Here is a 16,825-nt window from a genome sequence, read left to right as displayed (position 1 = left end):
ACATGATATCGAAGGAGGTGGCACGAAATTTCAGTAGTACAACTCAGCCACAAGTCAGACGGTCGAAAATTGGCGAAAATTTTTAGGTTTCTACTAGGACAACACACTCCTATCATTTCTACAGGGTGGCAAATAAAAACACATTAACTGGTTTCAATTATATATCCTTTATTTATTAGCATATATATTACAATTTTACATGTGTTCATTAAGTGTACATTTAAGTGTATAAGTGTACATTTAAGTGTATAAGTGTCATTTGTCGCGACGAAAACCACGTGAATGGGTCAGGACGACTGTGGACCGTTGCAGCGTGTGTTACGAGCCGAGGGTTAGGGCAGCTATGCGTGAATCGAGGGATAGTTTGGGTGGAGAGATTTGTCGTGGAATAGCCGATGCCTGTTTCATCACTGGGTCGCCACTATATGCCATAGAGTCGTGGTTCCGTTGCCTCGTAACTTATAGAATTGAACAGGTACACCCCGAGCGGTAAAGGTGTATCGTCGTAGGATATATACTAACTACTGGAAAGTGAACTGGAAAGAACTACCTGGAAAAGAAATGTGCGTTAATGGAATTGGACTCTAAATATTATATATTGATATAGAGTGATATATTTTTAGTTATACTCTGGTTATTACAACTGTCTTGTATAGTCTATCGCGGATTACTGACTGACGCTCTCAGTTTTAACGCACCGAGAAATGCGAGGGCGATCTACTACAGAGTGCTCGACAAGGAGTTTAATACCCGATCTTGCTCGAAGTGACTTTCGCCGTGGAACGATACGTACTGCGTGCGCGTTCACTTGAATCAACCCAATTAATAGTGGGATCTATGCCCTTATATGTATAGTACCCAAAATCGGGCCTAAACGATAGTGGGGGATCACGTGTTACTTCCGATTAAAACTGAGTTCTTAGAAATTACATGTATAACTCGCTGCATCGCTTGGAAGCGCCCTAGTATTTTCCAATTTTGAGTAAGCCCTTTGTCCTTGAATAGGCCCTCGGTTTCGACACATATCTCCGGAAGGGTCACTAAGGTAGAAATTAGGAAACATCACAAATAATAATGACACAGGGAATATTATAATAAATCGACAACAGCCAGTATGGATACAATTATTTATTTCCAATGTCCTCTTCGACTCCAATACATGTGATACTTGATACATAATGATTCAATAATGTTCATTAAATACGAAGTACGAAACCTATCTAATGCTAAACTCGTTCTACGATCGATACCTCTCTTTATATCGTCATACAAATGAAACATTTGGTAAAGAAACATCCGATACAGGTAGGCAAGCGTTTTGCAGTCGTCCTGTCCCCGACATGCCGGGGATAGGCGCGAGTGTCAATGGTGTCGGACCTGCCTCGGTTTTAAATGAACGTTCTCAAAAAGTTCTCGTAGAAATCACGCCGTGCGCGGCTGTTCCTCTCACGCTCGCGTCGCTAGAAACGTGTCTTAGAAACGAGGGAACGTTAAGCATCGATGGGAAGACCGTGTGAACTACGAAGGCGTATCAAACTTGAACGGAAGTCGCGCGGTTGACACCTCCGTGGCTGGCAAAAACTCCATTCTCAAAAATTATTTCTATTTAATTTGTTATTTGACTGCAGATTTTTATGCAAAAGAATTGTCTACAATCAATTGGAACATAGACATTTCTTTCTTTCTTCTTTGCTTCTTGCAAAATTTTTAACACATTCTTAAACAATATATGGTTTTAAAAATTAGTTTAGACTAAAAGATTCGGTATTCAACGACGCACAAATTGGATTTCGAAATTTTTCTACTAGGCCTAGTTTCGGAGATAGTCGATAAAAAGATTTTGCTACCCTTAACGAGAATGTCGGCAGGTAAGAAAAAATACATGTGAAATATTTTTTTGAGCTCTATATCATACAAAAAATTTTCATTAAAAATTAATATTGCATTAAGTAATGTTAGCTGTTGTATTTTTTTATTTATTTTATTTTATTATATTTTATTTATTTCATATTTAATATTTGTATGTAATGAAGTTATTGCATTAACTAATTAATGAAACTAGAGTTATCTAATAATTATATGTATAATGATTATAAAAGAATTATTTATGTCTTTAAAAAGCTTGGGTGACAAGCTCCGAAACACTGAATTTTACTCGACAGTCATTGCGATGAAAAAATAAATCAAGCTCCCAGTTCTCCAATTAAAGAAGCACGACATTACGTCACGATTTCGAAGTGAAAAGCTGCAAGTTCTTAGCCACGAAAGTGTCAGCGATTCGTACCGCGCAGCCAATTCACAGGAAGGGGGCAACCGCGAAACAATCACGTGTTCAAATTGCCCCGCGCCATTTTGGTAAATCACGTTCAATCTCGAACAAGAAGAACGAAAAGAACGACAGAATCGAATTCTTCATCGACGACGTTGCCCCGTCGACTGAAAATCTCAGATAACAGGTTGCTCTCTGTCGATGCCGATAACGTTTCGCAACTACTTTCGAACTTATTCATCTCTCCGTCTTATGTGTCGATCATTAACAAACAATCGAGTTTTACGGCTTACGCGCTAGTGTCGATAGTGATGGTAGTTTCCGGAAGAATTGACCAACGATCATCCTCTTCGACGGTTGTAGGCCAATGCAGACGCGCAATTCGAATTCGCATAATCATAACTAGACTGCGGATCTTTATGCAAAATAATAAATTTCTACATCAATTGCAGAGAACAGGAGCCAGCTAGAAACTTTGTTCTTCTTCTAATTATCTCATACAGTTGATACTAAAACACCGATGTCCTTAATTCTTTTAAATATGTTCACTGCTTTAAATTGTACGTACCTATGTTTGTCATAAATACATAAAATCCGCAGTCTAATCATAACAATTAAACAGACGAATTATTGACAGCATTACTAATCCTCTCCAGTTAAAATCAGATTCATTAATTACAGTTACATTATCAACAACAATCTACGACAAAACTGGTTTTCAGACATTTACATGGTTCAATAAATTCCTTTCTGTATTGTATAAACAGAGGAGTACGTAATGCTAACGAAGATCAATCTAGAGGATGATTGTTACTTAATAATAAAAGACCACGTCAGTGGTTTTACAAAATAATCGAAGTCCGACAGACAGTTGTGAACCTTACAAACAGATGTTATAAACAGTTGTTAATGAGCAGTGGCGCGTTACTCTATGGGCAACTTGGACAAATGCCCGGGGCCCCAAGCAAAATGGGGCCTCGAACACAAACCAAGATCCATAATCCAAATTCTACTTTGCCCAAGGCCTCAACTAGTTATAACGCGCTACTGCCAATGAGCCAACATAATTCCTTGTGAATAATATATAAGAAACAAAATAAATCTTTTACAGTTACGGAACATTGCTCAATGGCGTCGCATTACCGTTTCTTGCACAATGGTCAATTCTTCCTCGCAGCAAGAGTTCGTCAGTTATACTTAGTTCATGCTTGCACCTACTGCTCAGCCGTTTGTCTCCATACAACGTGTAAACCGATTTTCCCCCAATCAGTGTCAAGTTAGTCAAGCGACCTAATCGAATGTCTATGAAAAATTCGTTCCGTCGGTGTCCTAAGGCTAGAAACTGATTCGTGAGACACAGACTATAGGACACTCTGCTTAAAACACGTATACACGTTCATGTCAAGAGAAACATCTGCATTTTATCGTTCCATTGAAAAATCGTCTAAACGTAATTCGTCGATCGTTTCTTTTTTTCTCATCATCGCGACTAGGGGCGAAAACAACAACGTGCCCCCATTCACCTCGCACGCATCCTTTTCGATATACGCGGAAAAAGGCTCACGATTAGGGGACCGTTCCCTTTTTTCTCGTGAACGGTCCCGATTGTCGTACAACTGTTCAGGTGTACGGGTTACTTTCAATCGCTTATTAGCTAATTTGCTCAACGAGTACCCTTTCGAATTCGTCATCGCGTAGAAACCTCCAAGTCACTCGTCAGAAACGTTTAAACACGTTAGGTGCTTCGCCAGTCATGCTAATTGTTGACAGGGTGTTAGGTACATGTTTATTGTGATGTTTGCTGCGAATTTTATTGAAATTTCTAGATTATTAAAGAGTTCTAACCTCCTATGATCAATTTTAGTTTTTCAGCTTCAGTTCCATTTATTTATTTTGATCTTGTGGGAATTTCTGAGATCTAGTTCTGGCACTTAACGTGTTAAACGACCAAGGAATCCTGAATATACTCCACGACTGCTTCAGAAAAATTAATTTTCTTCATTATGTGATAAATTATTAGCGTGACAATTTATCAAGAATTTTTTAAGTGTAACAAATAAAACAATCTCGACTAAACCGATTCGAAAATTTAGTAAAAATTGAACTCGTGTCCAATCGAAGTGTCCGATAAAATAAATCCATTCAGAACAAAATGATCAATATTTAAAGAAACAGTAAGATATAATTACAGTATTATCTTCCTATAATGAGGCATTGATACAGGACTCTCTTTATAAGCTCATCGCTAGTCCCGAAATGCGAAACCATAGGCAGGTAACACTGTGACAGAAAATCATTTGTATTGTGTAATCTAGAAAACGAAAATATTGTGCTACTTTTATAATTATTTTAACCGAAGTTTAATGACGGAGTGTGGCGAAAACTGTGTCAAACAATTGTTCGCACCGTTGCCTTCATTTCTACGCGATGAATCACGTGACCGTATAAGGCTCGAAGTACACACGTGTTGTTAGTAAGAAAAAGATTAGGCAAATGCTCGAAAACGTCGAAAACACGATTACAATTTTTTCTCAGTAGTTTCACGAATAGAGAATAAGTGACTACGACTACGTTCGTGGACATTTTTACATGATGTTCAATTGACCGTCTAGTGGATACTGATTCCGTCAGTCCCGACGAAGTTGTTTGTGAATGATCGAGGATCTCGAACCCGCCAAAAAACTGCACTCGTACTTCAGTCGCAAAATGTAGAAAAATCTTTAGTATAATTCTCGTGTGTAACTTGAATCGTTACAGTAAAAGGTTACAGCTTACACGGAGGCTTCGTCCTTTAATCGTTAGAAATGAAATGTCTCGAGTTACACAATTTTCCCGTACACTCTCATTGTCAGAGAATTCACTATCGAAGTGCTACAAGCTCGTATACGAATTGTCGATTGTTGATCTACGATTCGGTACAAAAAGATTTCTATTCGAGAAGAGATGCACCAAGATTTTTCTGATGCTCGATTGATTTCATTCAAACAATGCCGTTAACCTTGTCTTATAGTTGATAATTACGAGATATTTAGCAAAAGTCTGTTGAACATCGATATATAAGCACGTTCGTTCGCAAATAACGATAAAAAGTTAGTGTTGACAGAATGACGTTTCCTCGATGAAGAGATGAAATAAATCATTACAGTTACCGTGAACGCGGCTGTAACACGACGAAGAACTTTATAGTAAGTTAACACGCGCTTACGAGAGTAGAATTTCACTTAGTTGTACGGATTAGTTATAGTATCTAGTTATTAAATAATCACGAAAAATTCAAACGTAAGAACGACACTCGATGCATCTCAATGCGATTCATTCGGTTTGCGACTCGTTTGTAAGCTCTTTGAAAAAATATGCTATGACGTTATTAACACTAACTTTATTCCCGTTTTGAACCGAAAATATTCTCGATTCTGTCGAATGTAGGGTACAGAGGAGCAGTTCTCTGAGGACTATTCAAATGGGTGCGTTGATTGGTGTATCGGAACGACGCGACGGTGTACGAAGCGCGGGAGCTACGATCCACTGACTTAGATCAGGCCTGGGCAACTGCAACTGCCAAGAATATGCGTGGCGAGAGTTCGAGAATAGGTAGGTTGGGAGAAATGCGAAGAGCGGGGCCCAAGGACTTCCAAATCTCGATTATTAAGAGCCAAGAACAGGTGGTGGAGGTAGACCGCAGAATAACCTACTGGGGGACCATAACCTACGGCACTGTGGAGTGTGAAGAAGGGACCAGAGGCCCCTGACCGCGGTGGGGTTTTAGTAGGTACGCCCTAGCCTCTATTTTTTTTTTTCTCAGGTAGGGTGAGCCCCACACTAGTCCCCGACCGTCATCTGGAGGAGGGGTGTGGGTAAAATACATTTCCCCACCGTTCTTACACGAAAAAAAGGGATTTCCAAATCTCGAGCCAATTAGATGTGTAGAGGGACAGTCCATCGACTTAAGGAATAGCATATGTCCATAGTGACAAAGGGAGGAGATCCGATAGACGCGGCAAGCAACACCTCGGGAGTAATACGAATAGAGGGACCCCGGGTGGTGTTAGTATCGGATATGGAGAAGAGAAGGGTCTATGGCCTTGGGCGGTGGGGTTTTAGTGGGTATGGGCAGGGATCAAAGTCCCGTTTCTCTCAAATATCATCCCACAGGGGGCCGAGTATACGTAAAAGTATTTCCCCACCGCCCTAAAACAAAAAAAAAGGGACAGTCCATCGACTGTCCCAGGTGAGTGGAGTTTTTTAGTGGGTAGTGAGTGAACCTACCATCTGTTCTCCTGAACCCCACACTACCCCCTTCGGGGGTGTAAGCAAATGTATTTTTCTCCCTCACTCTTAAAAAAAGGCCTGGGCAATTGCGGCTCGCAGCCGCAGACGACACTCCTCTCTCTCTACTCTCTACTCCCGGATCGTCCCCACCAAACTCCTGTGGAGTGCAGGAGAAGGTTGGATGAAATAGTTGATAGTGGGGGAACCGCAACTGGTAGTGGGGGTCGTGAAGCGACAGCGAGTTGCCTAGGCCTGACTTAGATCATTAGAAAAGATGAGCATTAACCACACACTTAGGTTTAGTTTTTCTAATTAATTTTTCCTCTCTCCTTTTTTCCACCTTTTAAAATCCAAAAGATTAAATATCGAGTAAGTCGACAATGTTCAACCACAGGCACGAAATAGTCCAGCTAACAGCAGTCGTCGCTTTACAATATATCAATTAATGGTTTGTGTACATTAATATTAAAATTTGCACTATATCTTCGTTACAATTCTAAACGTTTGGGTCTCTTAATTAGAGCACAATCAGCCACAAGCGGACGTCGCGCAGAGGTTTTATTTGTTTTTTTTTGTTTGCGTATGCGGGGAGGAAGGGGCGTGCTTCGAGTAAACGTGTTTCTCTTTCAATGGTTTAGACGAAACAGGGGCACAACGATGTTCGTGTGCGAGAGTGAAATTTGAATTGATTCATTTTTCACGATTTACTGTCTACCCGGAGACACTTTACGCAGCATTTAATATCGATTCGACGACGTTTACGTATTTCGAAAAGGATTAGTCTTGATGCGGGAGTCTAGCTAGTTATTCAAGCGTCGCGTAATCGACGAGAAAATTTGGTAGGTGTCTAAACTACGGATTGAGGTAGAATATTACACCATGGTAAATTCGAGACAATGTACATGCGAGAAGACTACCGATACCGATACCACTCTGACCATTTCGTGGTTCACGGGATCGTTTATTGGTTTTCGTGTCAACACCATTCGAATTCGATTAAATCGTCAAACACCGTGAAATACTAGCCTGTTACTTCGAGTCGTTATTGTTTATCGTTAACATTATACGGTCTAACGATATTACCGATACATGTTACACTTACGTACTGACTAGTCTATGAAACGACTGGAACCGTGATGATCTACGCGTACTATAACCACTTTTGGTTTTACGCTATATTACCGATGAGAAATCGATAGGAAACAACAAAGTTGATCTTACGGGACGATTTATCGCCGGATTTCGGATCGTTGATCGTTCGTCTCAATCGATACTGAGCTTTCCAAGTTCATAGTGTGATTCAGTAAGAAGATTTTGAAGTCATAACACAAATTTGGTATTATTAATCACTTATTAATTTCTTATGAAGACACTATTATTAAAGTTAGTTAACTATCAATTTTGGGGGATGAATTAAAATGTTGTATGAACATATAAACAAGCCTATGAGGCCATAAAATTTAATCTTCAAAAGTTATTCAATATTATAAATAAATATTCAACACTATGCTCGGCGAAAGCAGGAGAAACATATTGCTAGCACTGTTTACTGTTTTTTAATAATATGATGTATTCAAGATACCATCGCACATCAAAGGAGTTTATTTTGCCGAAGACCGAAAAATTTCAAGGAACATATCACGATTTTTGTTTGCCAGTTCTTAAAGCAACGTAAAGCAGCCACACTCCACAGAAGTTTGATGTAAATGCAAATGTTTCGGAGAAGTCTCATTTAAATGCAAATGGAATCGTTCTGATGGAGCCGAGTAACTTTATAACAGCTTTGAAATTGTTGCATTACGCTGAATAGTGTCAATTAATTCTAAAATCTATATTTCCGTGACGATTTACTGCAAATATGCAAATCCAGTTTCATATTCTGTAGTTTACAATTATTGAACTAACAAAGATGCTACAGTAAATTTCGTTATCGAAGCAAATATTGTAATAATGATCGGACGGAGTCTAAATAAATTCAGTTTTGTCATTTTGACAAGGTAAAACATTTTCGTTACTCTTAGCAACTACGTGTTGTAAGATTGGTAAGTTCGGTGTTAATCATTAAACAGACAAACACTAAAAATTCCGGGTGTTAGCAATGAACTAATGTGCAAAGGAAGTATCGACAAATCGGAAACAATCGACTCCTCGAAGATCCGGCTCGAAATCCGCCTAGATCTCTAGCTGACTTCTAGTTGGGCCGCTACTGGCGCGATCGAATGAAACGGGTAAACTATAATAACGCGTACGTCGAACTCAGTCCCTTTTCCCATTAGAAAAGTATAATATTTTGTGCAGTTTTATACAAAACGAAAAACTTAAGCTTAAAACCCCCTTAACTGACGAACTTCTATATATACTAAAGACCGCGTAATAAGGTATGATACAGAGTTTGTACAAACGTGTCGCGTACGTGTTACAACTTATAACAAAGTGCCGGGTTTATATTCCATTCCTGCGAGGTTACGCGTACGCTTCACGGGTCGCGGGTCCGCGTAATTACACTCTAGGAACATCACGGGGACATCGCCGAACGTCCCCCGACAGGAGGCCCTAGTTTCCGGTTATGGCGCCTCGGTGACTAACATCTGTCATCAACTTTGTCGATTCCAAAGTACCGTTTATCAACGAAAACAACCGGCGATCAATGTCAAAGAGAAACTCTCTCTCTCTCTCTCGATGATAGAGCAGAGATCTATAAGAGATGATCGCCGGCCGGTATAGTCTTCAACGAAATCCTCATTTAGTCAGTACAATCACATTCTTTGTGCCAACTCTGTATTATACATACAGAATCGATCTTCTATATACTTGTTAAGTACGAGAAATGCATGACTGGTCGACGTTATACTCGCGTGAACTTAACCTTGTATGTACAAACGCGTCCACACACCGAACGCGTCGTCGGCTTTTTAGAATAAATAAGAAATCGTAGAACGATCGGTTCGTTTGAAAGCGTGGTCTCGACGTGTTCCGCCATTTTCGCGGACATCGGTCGAGCGCGTCGCGAAATATTCGATCACGGGTAATCGCTCCTTAACTTAAGGGTAACAAGGTTCTCGAAACGTTGAGATTCCTGCGAGAACTGCGCCGAACGGTCGAGCGAGGAACGACGCTCGATTGTTATCGTTTGCTCTTAAGTAGTATCATTAAACACGTAACGTTATGCAACTTATGCTACGCGAGTCGGCTCGTATCCGAGTACTGGCTAAAATAGAAAAGTGACACGAGCGTTCCTCGCGGCACAACCGTTCGCCAGCCTCGGGTAGTTTAACGGGATCCATATGGATCACGCGACTGTTTGGAAGATAGCATTCGCCTCTCAGCGGTCTCAAAGACGTATTACAATTAGGATCGTGGGTTCGATCGTGGCACACGAAAGGAAGCGAAGGGATCGGTCGTCCGACTGGACTCTCCAGGAAATTTCATTATAGATCGTGGAAAAGAACAAGATGGAGGTCGTCGTCGAGTCGAGCGACCGGTCCGCTTTGAATGTAACAGTGCTCGAACCACGAGATTTCGTAGTGGGCCAAGGTGGTGTCTTTGCCACAAAGTACGTCCCTGACCGCCCTGCTGCCGCCCCCAGGTCACCCTCAACGACCATCTCCTGCCCCATTTGATTAAAGCTGTGCTTAGTGAGTCGGTTAAGTCGCAACGATTGCAGCGCTCGCCTGGGAACTATGGTGCTCGAGTGCAGAAAGCGATGCTCGGCCGTGAAACGAACAATCTCGTGAAGGAGCAATTCCCCGCCTCATTGGTCTGACCTGTCCGTTATAGCCAGGAGCTGCTTCAGAGAAGTTGTCTTCGCGACTGAATGACACCGCATCGACGAATGAGGAGAGGAACTGCTCGTTCATTCGAGTTTACATCTTGCCAAAAGGTGCTAGTCAGCAAAATATCGTCGATACTCAAAAGCTCAGCCAAGCGCTATGCTCGACGGCGCGTCGGTCGCTAACGACGCCGTAGGCTTTCCACCAGGAATTCTCTAAAGATTGAAGTTGGTGAGACGCTTAAGTGGAAGTTGGCCTCTAATACGTCACCCCTAAAAGGCACTCCGATCGACAGTCCAAATTATTGTCGTTGCACCAACTTTCCTACATGGAAGAACGATACCCTCGCGCAGATACCCTGCGACCGAGGAGAGGCTTCTGAATGAAAATTTGCAACTGTTTGGCCGCGTCTTTGGCGACCAGACGCGCCGTCGACTCGATCTGCTAATTCACCGGCTCTCGAAATAGCAGCAGAATGTCAGATCGGACGACCGGCTTTACACATCAGTCGACGAAACAACTAGTTGCGCTGATTATTGCTCCGACTAATCGGCTTCGAGGTGAAAGCGGCGTGAAGCGACTCGACGCGGGTATATCTGTTATTCAAAGCTGTTCTTCCTAGTCGCCATCGATTTTCTCTGATATGGCTGGATTATTGCCTTGTTTTATCGAAGTTGGTCGAATCCCATCGTGCAGATCGACGCCGGACAATCGGCTTTTCCGCGATCTCTCTGCACGATAGGATTCGCGCGTTCAAAGTTGAGCGACATTCACAGTCGTCGATTTAGTCATAAATAGTGAAGACGATTACAAGCTTACGCATCGAATTTGGAGAAACAGCTGTTCCGAAAGTGTAAGTATGCAAAGGTCACTCGAGAGTTTAACGGTAGTTAGAGAAGATCTCACCAGGTTCTCGAAGAACAGTGAAGAAATGCTCATTTCTTTTCGAAAACGTGTGCCTACGTTCCTCGTCGATCTCTTTATCTCGTTCTCGTAGTGTTTCGTAGCAGTAAAGCGATCGATTCGCTTAATTCGAGCGGAAAGCCCGCGGCATTTCTATATTGAGCAACGCAGATACGTGTACTAATCGCTGAAGTATAGCTTGTGCTCGAAGCAGTTACAAATTTGAAACGTACACGTCGATCAGCGAAAGTGACCGTATCGAAGAGAAGGCGAGAACATTCTTGGAGAGTCAGCATTATGTCGAAGCAATTCGGTTTGTCTTGTTTAAACATTTGTAGATCACGGGACCAGATTAGTCTGGTCTTGTAGCACCGATACGTTGACCGAAACTTCAACGTTCATTCTCGTTGGATACTTAATGAAGGATTTGTGCTCTCTCGAAGATCTTTTTAACGGAGCGAATCATTGGTAGCAACAAGAACGTTCTTTTTTCGAAGAGACTTCTTCTGCTTCAGTCGTGATTTTTGTATTCGCGATTAGTCGGATGGAAGTAAATACTTTGGTGTAAACTTTAGGCAAATGTTAATTGTAGACAATTCGGTACATTTGTTTTGAAATAGATCTTCGGTGGCGACAGTGTCAGCATTTCTAATAGTGTTTGGTTTCGCCTGAAGTAGATCATGGTATGGAAGAGAATTCGTGTGATACAGCACCAACAGTATTCCCAATTATTTCGAACGTTCTAAACTAAATAAATAGGATATATTATATAAAAAAATTATTATTTATACCAAACTATGTGTTAAACTATACATATAAAAAGAAGACAAATTCAGAGGTACGTTTGGTATGGACTGTACCTCTCGCATTTTGAACAAATAGCAAAACAACGATTACAGTTGTTGTTAATGGAGGAAGTCCATATTTATTGCACTTATTGTCAGTCTGCAATTAAATGAGTTCAGAATAGATTCCTAACAATTCAAAGTTTAGTTAGTATTAATAAATAGAGGTAGACAAGTGATTGATTGACTAGATAACGACGTTATAAACGCAAGAGAAAGTATTATAGCAGACGATTAGGGTCATAGGGTTGACTCTGCTTGTACTGGGTTCAATAAGAAGATCAACGTTGATCTTAAATATGATATTAACAAAGTCGTGAATCTAAAACCATAAGCGCGAATGAACTACCTGAGTACCACGCCATGCGACCTTGCATCTCATGCATCGTGTCAAAGAGTGTCAACGACTCGGGCCATCTTTCATTGACGGTGGGCCCGCAATCTACAGAATCTACACTCTTGCATACATTTCAGACATTTGCTTGGCACTTTCGGACACAAAGCACAAGATACTCGATCTCCAAGCATCACCGGACCATGCTCTCGCAAAGATCCTCGGTACTCAAGCGTTCAAAACACCATACGAAATCCAGAAAGATCAAGCAACCACCCTGAAGAAAAGATACCGAATCTGTTGGTGTTGCATCTGACGAGTTCTACCGTACGAACTCAAGAGCCTCGAGAACGAGTTTGCCGAATGTGTGATAGACCTTCGAAATCCCTTCGAAAAAGGGTGAGTGTCTGTTGAACGAGCACCGGCGGACCTTTAGCAGGGTGTCCGCAGCATTGGGCTCGACGTGTACGCTTCGCTGGGGCAGGCGAGGTTCTTCCTAGAAAAGCAGAAAGGAAACCCGAGTGCGGCGAGCGTCCCCCTTGGCCCGTCGGGCCATCCCAAACTGTCAGACGGACGGGTCGCTGCCGGGGGCGGAGCCCGTCTTGCTGCCGTCGACACCAGCACCGCCACCGTCGCCGTCGGCGCCTGCACCCTCTCCGCCCCTGTACGGCGAACCGCCGGTCCCACGCGCCGACAGACCTCGGAAATCCAGGTTGTACTGAAAAAACAGAGGCCAAACAGGTGTTAACAATCAGCGTAATCAATTATTCGTCATCATCCGGAGAGTGCTGTCCACTGCTAACTTTCTGACCAACGGGGGACATGAACCGTTTCAGTGCCAGATCGCGTTTGTTCTGTTCAATGCTTCGAAATGCTTTTATATTGGAATTGCGTTTGAACGAGCTGACTCAGGACGAGGTCAATGACCTAACAACAGGGGTGTCGCACTAAGAGTCTAGCTCTTGGTCAGCAAGTGCCCTCCACTCTCAGTCCACTGTTCCTCCCACCATGAGCAAACTCTCTACTACATGTATCTATAGTGAAATTGAAATACACATAGAGCCTGCTGATGGTGGTGCTTATGCTGAACCTCGAGGAACAGTTCAGCAGAGTCTCCAGAGCAGGCGACAAGGAGGAGGTGCCGCCAGTTGGACACCCTTGAGCTAACATATTATGACCTTCAGGTAACCTTGAACGTGAAAGGGTATCCATTAAAGGCCTATCACTTTCTCCACAACTGACTTAAAAGTGCAGACTAAATTTTAAACCACTCTGTATATGTATAGGTGGTGCAAGAGAACATGGTGTGATTCTATTGTATATGCAAAAATACTAAAAATAAATGAATCTCGTTAACAAATTTGATTGAATTCTTTCTGCCAGGATAGTTGTCACTTGCAAGCTAATTCTGAACCTGTCACGTAAAAAAATACAGTATACTTTGTGGACCTGGAACGATACGTGTGTTTGATGTGTGCGATAGGTGTTGAAATACAGACAAAAGTACGAAGAATATCGTACTCGTGGACAGCACTGACGTAAGAGGATGAAATTGGGAACGACAATTCTTTTACGTTCGAAATCAATGAAGCCACCCGTACTCATTATGTCGAAACGTAAAGAGAGTACGGTTATTAATTTAAAAAAGAGTCAATGAACAGAGAAAATATTATGCACTCTTCTACTTTCCCTGTTCGAATTGGGAACGAAATATTTTGGATTTTTTGGAAGCTAATAAGAGATTATTATAAAATGTGTTTATATAAATATGTTATAAATTATACTTATCTTAAAAGAGCTTTTTACTTTCAAGTTGAGAATCATAAAAGAAACAATTGGAACATTCAATTCGTACGACTTCTCAGAATTATAACAAATATTTTTGCTTCGAACTGCGAAACTATTTCACTACAAAATGTTTTATTTTTTATTGTTCGAATAACTTGTTATTCCAAAATATTTCTCTCTGACATTTTCGATCTCTAATGAAAAAGATTTTTAGTTGAAAATACGCTTTTTTAAAAGACGAGTATTGTAATATAAAAATAGCTAAACAAAATAGTGAAAAATTGTTATTCTAACAATTAGTACTTCAAATAGTAATACACAATGATCATTTCAATATATATAAATAAGCGTTATTTTCGTTAGTACTCGGCATGTCAGTGTGCGATGCCAATAAAAAAAAAACCAAAAAACAAATTATGAACTATGTTATAAAACATTGCATTGCGCCCATTCCTGTAGAAGATGGCTGAAAACAATAAACTAGATTTGTTATCAGTTCACCTTGCTGTAGATAATGTTGTACATTGTCACGGTGTAATTTGTTAATCGAAGCAAAAGCTGTTGCGACGATACAAAATGTCTGCAAAAATTAAAAAAAGCTTTAAAAAAAAATACGACTCAAGCCAGTTCACACTACTGCGACAGAAACACGCCTACGCGTAAAAAGCGCGATGAAAATAGCGCCGATCGAAAAAAAGGAGGAAAAATCATTCGACGAACGCGGACGCCTGAAAACGATCGATCAACATCCTCGACGCAAATAGGTAATTCGATGATTAATTAAAGACTGGTTGCTCCGAGCGAGACAGTTGGAATCTGAACAATCAATCGAGTAATACTGCACAATTTCCAAATTTCGTACAAACAAGTTTTTTGAAAATATAAATAAAGAGCCAGAAGTTAGATACATGTTTCTGAAGTATATGTAGTTCTCTGTTTTCAACTATTTTTTTCATGAAACTTTTACCAACATATTTGCGACATTTTCCTGATTAAAACGAGTCCAAACATGCTAGCATTCAGAGGATACTTGTTTGTTTAATTCACGATTCAATAGAACCTCGACTATCCGAACTGATGGCCTCTGAATTTTCAAACTGAACAGTTCAATCTACGGGCAATGATCCGCATAGAATACGAGATCTATTATACAAAGCAGTAAAAATATAATTTAATACTGTAGAGAACTAGTTCGGATAATCGAGGTTCTACTGTTTCGTGGATTAATCAGGTAAACACGATCCGAGTAATGTCGTGTTTGGAGTCGTTTTAATCAGAGAAATGTCACGAACATGCTATAATAAAGGTTTCATAACTGTAGTTATCTTATTTATGAAGTAATATTTACATTGATGAAGCTGTTCTGTAAAAAGCCTCCGGTACATGATGAAAACATTGATTGAAAACAGTTTATCCGAATTGTAAGGTAGTTAAAATACAAAATTTAGAAACAATAATCTCCTAACTAAGGAACAGCCTCTACAACATAGATAGATCGCGTGATTCGACGATCGCATTCAGGATCCGGCCGAGGAACGGAATAAAGATAAATTCACCGACCGAGTTAGCCGCGAGAAGCAGCGACGGAAGCGACATAAACGGAACAAAACGAAAAGCAAACCAAAGAGACAGAAGAATTGGAAACGAAAGTCGAACCTGTGCAAAAGAAAGAACAGCGGATGAACGTGTGCTCGGTAGCATCGTGGCCGCGTACGTGAACACATGCGACCTTCACGGTGCAACGAGAGTCTGTGTTATCTCGGTAGAGTGGCGTGTCTCAGATGCTGCAGCTGTGCGTGATGCAGTTGCAGCTGCAGTAGCTGTAGATTCTGAAGGCAATGGGGCGCCTGCGGCCCGCAGCCTGCATTGTTGGTGTTCGAATAAGGAAGGACGGAGGGATGAACGAAGGATGCGGAGTTTCGTGAACCGGTGGATACTCCACTGGCTGTGGAGCCGGTGGTTGGCAGCGTGTTATAGTTGAAGGGTAGGAGGTTCAGGCTAGGTCTTAAGATATTGTGTAACTGGGTGGTGGTCAGAGGATGGGGCTGCACGTAGGGACTCGTCGACGGGAGCATTTGGGGGCTAACTGGGTACAAGCAGTCCTCTTCGCTTAGGCCGGGCATCGTCGTCGGACTGAGCTCCACGTACTGCGGCATGGTGACATTGTGCTAGTCGATGAATACATGGAAGGACATGTAGACACTTTAGGCGTGACATGACTTTTGGCTTGCGGCATTCTATGGTGCGTGGACTCTGTGCGAATATTTCCGTTTTCTAGGCTCCCTAACTTCTTCGCTTTTAGCGACCATGTCTATTGTGTCTAATATGTTGCTCAATACAGTTTTCATTCGATATAACACGACGTACCTATTCGGCTTGGCACTGTTCTCGAGTGGACCGACAATCTCTAGGTCCCACAAAGTTGTCCATCAATTAGCAACTAAATATTTGCTAGTATTTTATACAGGCTGGACCATCTTCCGTGATTACAAAATGTTCAAGTAATTCTAACCCAACAAAGTAATTGAATCGAATGTCGAGGATATTTTTTCAAGCTAGACGGTGTAACATCAGATAAGACAAGGCGAACTTAATTAAAAGCATTAACAATTTGCATCAGGAGAGTACGAAATATTCGCACAGAATT

At 41.3% G+C, this 16,825-nt stretch overlaps 1 protein-coding gene across 6 annotated transcripts in view; it reads right to left on the bottom strand.

Annotated features, from left to right (window-relative positions):
• Window positions 1-1,091: 1,091 nt before the first annotated feature.
• Alpha-catr (alpha-catenin related) overlaps window positions 1,092-16,825 on the bottom strand; it is a 126,350-nt gene continuing 110,616 nt past the window's right edge. For 4 of the 6 annotated variants that reach the window (XM_076437458.1, XM_076437459.1, XM_076437461.1 and 1 more), the window contains one exon: window positions 12,965-16,346. In XM_076437458.1, the coding sequence (XP_076293573.1) occupies window positions 15,933-16,346 (414 nt within the window). In that variant the 3' untranslated portion in view covers window positions 12,965-15,932. Of the gene's footprint in view, window positions 16,347-16,825 lie in introns of all 6 variants that reach the window. The other 2 variants (XR_013010363.1, XM_076437462.1) reach the window with 2 other exon arrangements.

The sequence above is a fragment of the Lasioglossum baleicum genome, chromosome 13 (assembly GCF_051020765.1).
Source record: "Lasioglossum baleicum chromosome 13, iyLasBale1, whole genome shotgun sequence".
Classification (NCBI taxonomy): Eukaryota; Metazoa; Arthropoda; class Insecta; order Hymenoptera; family Halictidae; genus Lasioglossum; species Lasioglossum baleicum.
Note: the sequence above shows the minus strand (reverse complement) of the source record. Positions and strands in the feature narration are given on the sequence as shown.